At 48.0% G+C, this 9,299-nt stretch overlaps 2 protein-coding genes across 2 annotated transcripts; one reads left to right on the forward strand and one right to left on the reverse strand.

Annotated features, from left to right (window-relative positions):
* Positions 1-2,951: 2,951 nt before the first annotated feature.
* Positions 2,952-3,610, reverse strand: J7T54_005845 (uncharacterized protein; the record flags this gene model as incomplete). Its single annotated transcript, XM_051509373.1, has 2 exons — positions 2,952-3,528; positions 3,576-3,610. 2 exons carry the CDS (start codon positions 3,608-3,610, stop codon positions 2,952-2,954), a joined length of 612 nt encoding a protein of 203 aa, XP_051359598.1.
* A 190-nt stretch (positions 3,611-3,800) lies between these two features.
* On the forward strand, positions 3,801-5,044 carry J7T54_005846 (uncharacterized protein; the record flags this gene model as incomplete). The annotated part of the gene is made up of 2 exons (XM_051509374.1): positions 3,801-4,090; positions 4,156-5,044. The coding sequence occupies 2 exons, from the start codon at positions 3,801-3,803 to the stop codon at positions 5,042-5,044; spliced, it is 1,179 nt and encodes a 392-aa protein (XP_051359599.1).
* Positions 5,045-9,299: the final 4,255 nt, after the last annotated feature.

Here is a 9,299-nt window from a genome sequence, read left to right on the forward strand (position 1 = left end):
AAGGAGGAGAAGCGTGTGTGATTGGGTGGGAGGGGGCAGGGGTTGCCTTTTCGCACGCAAAGGGGCGAGGGAATACTTAGTCCGTAGGCCTCATGCCTCTGCCGTGTCCTCTGCAACCTGCATTTGCTTTTGTGGCTTCGCTCTCACATCCGACAGAAAAGGAGAATGTCAACCAAGTATGAAAACTCGCTCTCCCGGTCACATGACGTATCTTCCATTCCTCCCTTCTCGCCCGTGTGCTGTTGTTCCTGTGCTTGTGTCGTAACGCCTGGCATTTTCGGATGCTGCTGCTTATCTCCTTGCCTTCTTCCTGATTCGGTATAGTAGGCGCTGACTTGCCTACAGATACCACAGTTTGGTAGGTCGCATTCCATACATTAGTCAAATTTCGACGCGGCCTGTCAGCTTGACTCGAGCTAATGGGGCGGACCTCTGAAGCATCATGACACTCTCTGCAGCTTCTATAGGCGCGGAAATCGTCTATAAGCGCAGCGGCCGTGAGCACCAGAACGACACTAATGCCGACGACGCCCCCAAATCCAGGTTCACCACTACCCAAGACAAGCTGTGCAGGCCGGGCCAGGCTAGGTTCTACGTTATACTCGCCATAAAAGACCGCATTGGATTTGACAACTATTGTTAGTGCTAGCAATTTATATCACTTGATAAGGATTGTTTTCTGCGCTTATCCATATAGCGCACGCCGGAGCGATTCGGTGAACCTAGTCACGCTGGGCAGACGAGGCAGACATAGGAATGAGGAGAGATATGCGTCAGGATCAGGCTTGGACGCGACTAGATAACACCCTCTATACTGCTTCCTAGCAGAGACAATAGATTTTTTTCGAGTAACCAGTGCTCCGCAAAGATTCTCGCAGATTCCTATGATCTCCTCAATTAAAGCCTAATATCTCTGGTCTCATCCCCTATCCCGAGTAGCATGGCTCGCGTGTCCTCGGCATGCCGGGAAGAGAATGTTCACGCTAAGCGACTGCGTGGAAAATTTAGTAGTAGTAATTCTAACGAGTCAGGGTAACCTACTTCGAGACTAGAGCTACTCCCTGCGTATTATAGATCAAGGGCGAATTTTAGAAGTAAACTGGAAAGAGGAATTATAGACATAGGAAAGCAAAGACTGGCACTTAATCTAAGCGCTAAGAATAAGCACAATTCCTAGAAGAGTCGTCTAGTCGACGCTTTTCCCGAAGGAGTTACGGATCTAAAAAAGTCAGGGAAATTAGGTGACGTATCATAAAATTAACAGTACTAGATCTATCAGTAAAAGAGTGCTCGTTTTTTGCGCGTGTTTTGTGGAATAGAAAAGGTGCTCTTCTTTATGATTTCAGCTGATTCGCTAACGATCCGTAGTTAAGAGCTTCGCATAGCTTAAGAGATAGGTAATGCTAAGGTATTAACTACGTAATAATGTCCTCGTGTGGACGATAAAGGAGGATTGGATAATTTATCTTTTGAAGCATTACCTCGAATATTTACGTTTGTCCTTGTTTAGGGTAGGTGAAATGTCCACAAGCTGTTCTAGTAAGTCTTGGCACTTGTTAGGAGTCAAGATTCAGGGGTACATATGCAAGGGCAGCTCACGGTTAGCAGGACGTCAGCTACAATAAGAGTATTATCGTGTCGTACCACCCGCTTCTTTAATGTTAATCATTCATAATCATAGGGCATATTCTAACATCCATTATTGTGTCACGAGGTAACCCTTATAGCGAGGCAGAATGCAGGGAATTGCTTTCAAACATTTGAATCTCCATAGTTTGATAGCATTCAAATCGTTCACCCCTAACTTAGTATTGGAAGGGGTAAGTGCGACAAGGCTGAGACGCGAATACAAAGGGGGTCGAGAACAGGGTCGCTCAAGCAGCCATGTGGTCATCGACCCGGAATTGATGTTTCACTCAAACAAGCCCCATTCCGTCGAGCTCCTTGGCGCGTCAAGATCTTGGCTGATGTTTTGCAGCACCGGACAAGTAACACTGCGAGAGCTCTTTGAGACACCAGTCACCTGCCAGGGATTTAGTCGTGGCGGTAGACGAGACATTGCTAGCCTGGCTCACCATTTGGAAAATCTGATACTTTTCGCGTTAGTAGAGCTCGGCACGAGGCTCGCAAACTTTAGAGCGCTCTAGAGTCTACACATTCAGCGGCATATGCCTCTATACCTCATAGTACATCGTTAACAGATGCGAGGCACGGGAAGCTCAGATGACGGGATCGAAATCACTAAGTATTCCAGAACATTCCTTAGTGACTTTACAGAGTAGGCTACAAGTTGTGTCTTCTCTCGTGTCTAACGCTGTTTTCTTTGAAACTCGGGAATCGTGGCTGTGAAGGCCTAGACATAACAGAGGACTCACAGGCATGAAGTGGCACCACGGACTGCCCAATGGCGGGAGACGGACCGTGTTTTTCCCCTGCTAGAATTAATTGAGACAGAAGCTGTAAGTCTGGACTCCATACCACAAACCAAACTCAGGGCCCATGCCACGTTCTGATGAAGAATGAGAGCTGCGTTGAGAGATCAAGGGGTCAAAGTTCATGAGGATCAGTGAATACTCGAACAAGGTTGGCGATCGTGGGGATCCAAGTATAAAGCCGATCGTGTCCCTTCCCTAAGCATACCCCTCTGACTTCTCAACATCAGCACATCCTCACACAGGACCGACACTCATTATTCCAAGCTTCTTTTAGCTCTTCTTCGCTCTTTCTTAACCATGCCTCGCAACATGGAAAAGCCCGGCTGTATGCTGGCCCTCACCGCCCTGGCCTCCTTTGCAGGTTTGGCTTCGGCACAGATTGACTGTGGAGTCAACGAGTGCACTGTGGGTCTTCAATTATGCGGCACTTTGAACCTTTGCGTCCCCCTTATACCTGGGGTCACCTGTGGAGTTGAATCCGACTGCACTGGCCTCCTGTCGGTATGCCTCCTCGGACTATGCGTCGGCGACACCGTTGACGACATCACCTGCGGCGATGACGCCGATTGTCCCGAAGGTCTCCCTAACTGCACTGGCGGACTCTGCCTCCCGGACACTCCGATCACCTGCGACGAGGATGCCGATTGCCCGGTTCTTCTTCCCACATGCAGTCCTGAGGGCGTGTGCCTCCCCGATACTCCGGCCACCTGCAGCGAGGACGCCGATTGTCCCGAAGGCCTGCCGAACTGCACTGCCGGCGTCTGTATCCCCGATACTCCGGTCACCTGCGATGAGGATGCCGACTGCCCGGATCTTCTTCCCATCTGTAACGACTCTGGAATTTGCGTCCCAGAGACCCCAGTGACTTGCGATGAGGATGCCGACTGCCCGGATCTTCTCCCTATCTGTGGTCCGCTTGGCGTCTGCCTCCCAGAGACCCCAGTGACCTGCGATGAGGATGCCGACTGCCCGGATCTTCTCCCTATCTGTGGTCCGCTTGGCGTCTGCCTCCCAGAGACCCCAGTGACCTGCGATGAGGATGCCGACTGCCCGGATCTTCTCCCTATCTGTGGTCCGCTTGGCGTCTGCCTCCCTGGTGGGCCTACTGTCGGCTGCGGTTCAGACGAGGACTGCACCAACCCAGAACAACCCGTATGCGACCCTGAGTTTGCCATTTGCGTCCCTGGTGGGCCTACAGTCGGCTGCGGTTCAGACGAGGACTGTACCAACCCAGAACAACCCGTATGCGACCCTGAGTTTGCCATTTGCGTCCCTGCCGACGATGATGCAACGACAACAGCCACAGCAGACGCCACGGCTACAGATGATGCAACAGCCACCGGAGACCCCACGAGAACCGACAGCATGACCACAGGACAGACCACACCAACCGAGACTGACGACGGAAATAACACCACACCCGGTACAGCAACACAGACCGATGACTCTGAGACCGGAACCACTGACACCGAGACTGCTGCCCCTACCGAGACCGGCGACAACCCATCTACTGTTGGAAACTTCCGCCTTCTCGGCTGCTACAGCTCCGACGAGGGCTTTCCCGGGTTCTCCGCCGAAGTGACTAATGATGATATGGACCTCGACATCTGCGCCGAGGAGTGCGACGGAGAGAACTATTTCGGAGTCTATCGCAAGTAAGTTGACCCCCCTCCCCACGGTGCCGAACAATCAGCAGCACAGTATCCTGACAATTAAAAAGCCAGTGCTTCTGTGGGACCGACCTCGAAGGCATGATGAGCACCGACATCGACAGCTGTGACATCGCCTGCCCCGGCGACGGCTCCGAGTTTTGCGGTGGCGATATCACCCCTAACCGCCGTCTCCTCAGGCGCCAGGACATCTCCAACAACATTCTCTTGTCCGTTTACGTTGCCATTGGATTCGTCCCCGACGGCGAGGACACTACTGTCACCACCACCTTCGTCTCCACCGTCACCGGTGATGCCGGCCCCGTTGCCACAACTGTTACCACGGCGGTCGTCTGCAGCGGCGGCATCTGTGGTGGCGGTCCTTCCGGCCCTGTGTTCATCTTCAACATTTTCACTTGCCAGGAGTGTGCCGGTGAGGAGGTCTATTTCGCCAATCCCTGCTCATGCGTCGGCGGTGTCGAGTACGTGCCTCACGTCTGCGACGCGACCTCTTGCGCCGGGAAGACTGTGTACAAGCCTGAGGAGAAGCCGTTCGGCGGTTCCAGCCAGATGTACTACCCCACCCCTTGCAACCACGCCGACTGCAGCACTGGCTCCACGACCATGTTCAAGCCTTTCCGCGAGGGCCAGGCGGACTACACAGTTCCCATCAGCCCTGCGGGCTCTGGCGACAACGGCAAGGGCCCCAACGATGGTGGTGTCAAGAGCGGTGACGGCGGCTCCAAAGGCAATGGCGGCGGCTCCAAAGGCAATGGCGGCGGCCCTGGCTCTGGCAACGGTGACGCCGGCACTGGCTCTGACAACGGTGTCGTTGGTGCTGGCGGCCCCGGTAAAGACGGTGAGCCCGTGCTTGTGTCCCTTGGCGACAAGCAAATGGTCACCACTCTTGCCCTCGTCATCCTCTTCCCGGTGGCTGGCGCCCTTGCTGGATGGTTTTAAGTATTTGGAAGGAACGGTGCCCGAGTGTTAGCAGAATAGTTTCTTGGGAGGATGCGAAGGAGCCGGAAACATGGGCTTTGGCTGTTTACACTAGATAGAACAAAAAAGGGAATATTGCTGGTTTATTTCACTCTATGCACTGCATAGATTCTTAGTCATCCCGCGTTACAGTCTTAACCCAATCGTCGGCACTAGGCACGCGACTCTCCTTCCCGTACATAATTAATACTCGGAACATGCTAGCAGCAGCTAGCTCGGTAAAAGCAGCGGAGATATAGTAGTTCTAGATAAAGATATAGCTATAACTTACTTTTCATTATTAAGCATAAGAAACAGGGTTTTTATTAAGAAAGAAGTAAAGGGTAGTATGTTAGATATATATATAATAGATTAAATCTTTTCTTTTTATTTTTTATTTCTTTTTCTTTCTCCTTATTAATCTCTATCTTTTATACCTTTAAATAATTTTTCTTTCCTATGAATCTACTCTAATTAATTCTCTCATATAAATCTTTATTTTATTACTAATATAAATAAGCGCCTGTATTTTAAGTTAATTACCGCTTGTATAAATAAAAAATCTCTTTATTAGCCGCGTAGGGATCTCCTTCCTAAGTCGAAAAGACATTAGTCGTCCTCGCTAGGCTAAACTTAGGTATAGCTAAGAGGGCGCGGCTTAAGTCGAGAGTTTATATAAGGTAGTTAGTTAGAGATTTTAAATCTAGCCCTTACCCTGAATTACTTAGTTTAGTTTTCCCCCTATTATAGTACTTATTAGTCTAATACTTCGATGACTTTTTAACTTTTTAAATATTAGTATTATAATACTTATTATTATGAATTAAACTTTTTATAATCTTTTGTTAAGTTTAATTTAATTAATTTTTCAATAAAATATTATAATATTCTTATAATTATGAATATAATCTTTTATTTATTACTTTACTTAACCTAAAAGGTTCTTAGATTAGTACGATTTACTTGCCTTATGCTTGGAAGAATATTACTCTTTAATAATTATAATATCTAGAGATAAGTATAGTAATTAGCTTTAATTAATTAAATGATTTATTATATATTTTTTAAAGATCTTATATGTAGTATTTAAATATATAAAATATTTACATTTCTAAGATTATCGCTTATTTAAGATATTTACTTATCTAGGACATTCGCTTATTAATTACGCTACGCTATACTATAATGATTAGGCTTAGAAAGTCAGTAAAATAATCCCGCTATAGTATTCGTAAATAACGTAAAGTAATTAATAAAAAATATTAAGTTACGACTTGTATTATATACGGGCTAATAGCGACGTATATAGTTATATATTTAGTCGAAGTACTCATAACTACTAACTTACTTCTTATTTATTATATGCTTACTACATTTATCGCTACTTTACTTCCTACAGATCCTACTAAAGTTATAATAGCTATTACTCGAAAAGTAATACCCGATCCTTAAATAAAGTTAAGTAATAGTCAGGAACTAGTTTCCCACCCGCATATGCGTTCCAATCGCATTACATTTATTGCAGCTTTCGTCATCGACTCTAAGAACCAAGGCTTAGTTTCCTGCGAGGGCGTTCTTCCGCGCCAGTAATAACCCAATGTCTTTGGTCCAGCTGTGCCCCGCAACGAATTGACCGTATCCCACATACAGGGATGTCGTAACCGTTCCAATGTCAGCGAACTGTACTAACGATCGCTCCTAACAATCGCCCCCACTTTCTCGCAATGCGTCTCAAACATGATTCGGCAATCACTTGATGATTACCGATTGGCTAACGACGCTTGGCTTGCTATACACCAGGAACGGATCTCTGAACATGTCATAGGATTCAGAATCACGTGACCTCGCCCCGTCGAACGGGATATATAACGCCACTCCCTAGACTAAGGACTAGGAGAAATAGACACTAGAAGAGTTCCAGGCTATGGCCTCCGTTAGGGGAGGTACTATAGCTCTTTTATAGGGGATGGCATAGACTATCAAGCGCCTATAGAAGGAGATAGACGCGTTAAAGATACGTCCGAAGACGTAGGCCGCTATTACGGCCCTAAAGAAATAAGTAACGAAAAACCCTAACGGGAAAATAGAAATTATCGTCGCTATTAATAAAGAGGAAAAGGAGCTAAAGCGTCGTAATAGTAACGATACCCTATAGGCGCTCTATAAGGAGGTCGGGAAAGCAGTAAAGAGCGCTCGGCGCCTACTAAACGGAGATTCAGCCCTCCGCGTAGTAGCGGGAAAGGAAGGCGATATCCTTAAAGACTAAGGATAGATCAAGGTAGTATATAGCCGTAAGGCTAAGGTAATTAAAGGAGGACTCCGAGTCCTTATTAAGAGTATCCCGGCTAATAAGCTAGAGGGAATCACCGGGGATAAACTCCGCTCGCGGTATAATACCTTATATTATACGAAGCGCTAGGGGAGAGACGGATATAGTACAGTCCTATATACCATCCTAAATACGGAAATAGCCTCGCGTATAGTTAGAGAGGGAATCGAACTAAGAGGCTATACCTTCTAGTACGAGCCTTTCTACGTAGAGAGTAAAGCTCGGTAATACTATAATTATCTAAGTGTTGTGGGCTAAGCCCTGTTGGAACAACTTGGTAGCTCAGATTGAGTCTATCTAACGATAAGGTAGGAAAAGAGAAAGAGGAGGGAATTTACGGTCCCCCTTTCTTATAAAGACCCTGCGAGGTCTGTGCGTCCTCGTAGGCACGCGTCACGTGCCTGGGTGAACTAGGCCGGGTCTTATACCTAGCCGCTAGTAACTAGTAGAACCGTAACATTACCCCCCCACTAACTCTAGGCCAGCCTGCGGTAGCCTGTCGGGATGGTTACGGGGTGCCTTACCGCTAGGAGTATATCCTAGGTTTTCGTATATAATAATTCGCACTCCGGGTAGATCCGCGGTTTCTCGTAATACCCCGCGCGGTATAGTTACGTCCTATGTATACACTTATTAGCCTCGCGAAATAAGGCTAAGGTAAAGGCAATATAAGCTAACCTCAGATAAATCTAAGGGCGGCTATAATAATATCGGTCGTGGCCTTCCCTACCTATTATTTTTTCTCTCCTTTAGCCTTATTTCTCGATACCGGTATATACTTTTAATAGCCCGCGGTAGCCCCGCGATACCTCCACGACCTCCCTACTAACCCTATGCGTAACGCGCTATAGTTAATTAGCCCGCCGGCCCCCGTGAGTTAATCCTATACGCGCGCAGTCCCTACGCGCCGCCTACGGCCACTCTAAGAGCCTTACTAATATCGTAGAACGATTAAATCTTTATCGCCGCTACCGCCCCTACCGCCGCCGCCGCCGCCCCTAGTAAGGACTCCGAAGCTAGAGCGACGATATATAGCTAACGTATACACATAGTGGCCTCCGGTAAGAAAAGCGCCGCTAAGGGCCCTCGTAGCTCTAAGCGCCCCCGCGCTATATATTATAACACCCTAGGGTACGAGTCTCTAGCGAGGACCGTGCTAACCCGCTAGAATAGTCCTCCTAGTCCCCCCCCCCTTCGCCGCCGTTAGGTAAGAAGCTGGCGCCCCTAGGCCGCCGCCGCAAGCTCTTATATATACGACTACGTAGTAAATACGAGGACTCTGCTTATAAGCTCTAGATACGCCCGCTGCCTCCGCGCCCTCGTAAGCGACCCCTCCGCCGCGCCCTACCGTAGCGTCAAGAGTAAGTTATCCTACGACCTCCGTGCGGCCCGCTAGCTAACTCGCGTAAATTCCGGTAGTAGGAAGTACTATTATTATACTAATATTAAGCACGAGTATATCCTTATAAGTTTTCTATTTCTTAAAAAATCCAGACGCCGCTCCTTGTATTATTAATACTTATATTCCGTAGCTCGCTCCTAAGGCCGTCCCTGCCGCCCTAGAGTTCCTTACCGCTACTACTACCGCTAAAGCCGCGGGCGTCGTTCCGGGCGATAGGTCCGATATAAGTCCGCTATATACCTATAAAGAGAATATATACTAACGGGTTAGGAACTATATAAAAAGTCTACCGCCGGCGAGCGTATGCTACGCGCGCTACGCTAGTATCCTCGGGCCGCCCCTAACGCTACTTATAGCCACACCGGCCTCGAGGCTATAGCTCGCTTTACGAGCACTTTATGAGTTCGCTAAGGCCCCCTTACGAGTTATTGACTAACTTCCTAGAAACTTCCTATCGTCGAGGGTAGTAGCCCTCTTAATAAGGAGCCCGAGACCGAAGAAAAAGA

Source organism: Emericellopsis cladophorae, assembly GCF_022114955.1.
Source record: "Emericellopsis cladophorae strain MUM 19.33 chromosome Unknown NODE_60_length_125508_cov_113_851042, whole genome shotgun sequence".
In the NCBI taxonomy this organism is placed as follows: Eukaryota; Fungi; Ascomycota; class Sordariomycetes; order Hypocreales; family Bionectriaceae; genus Emericellopsis; species Emericellopsis cladophorae.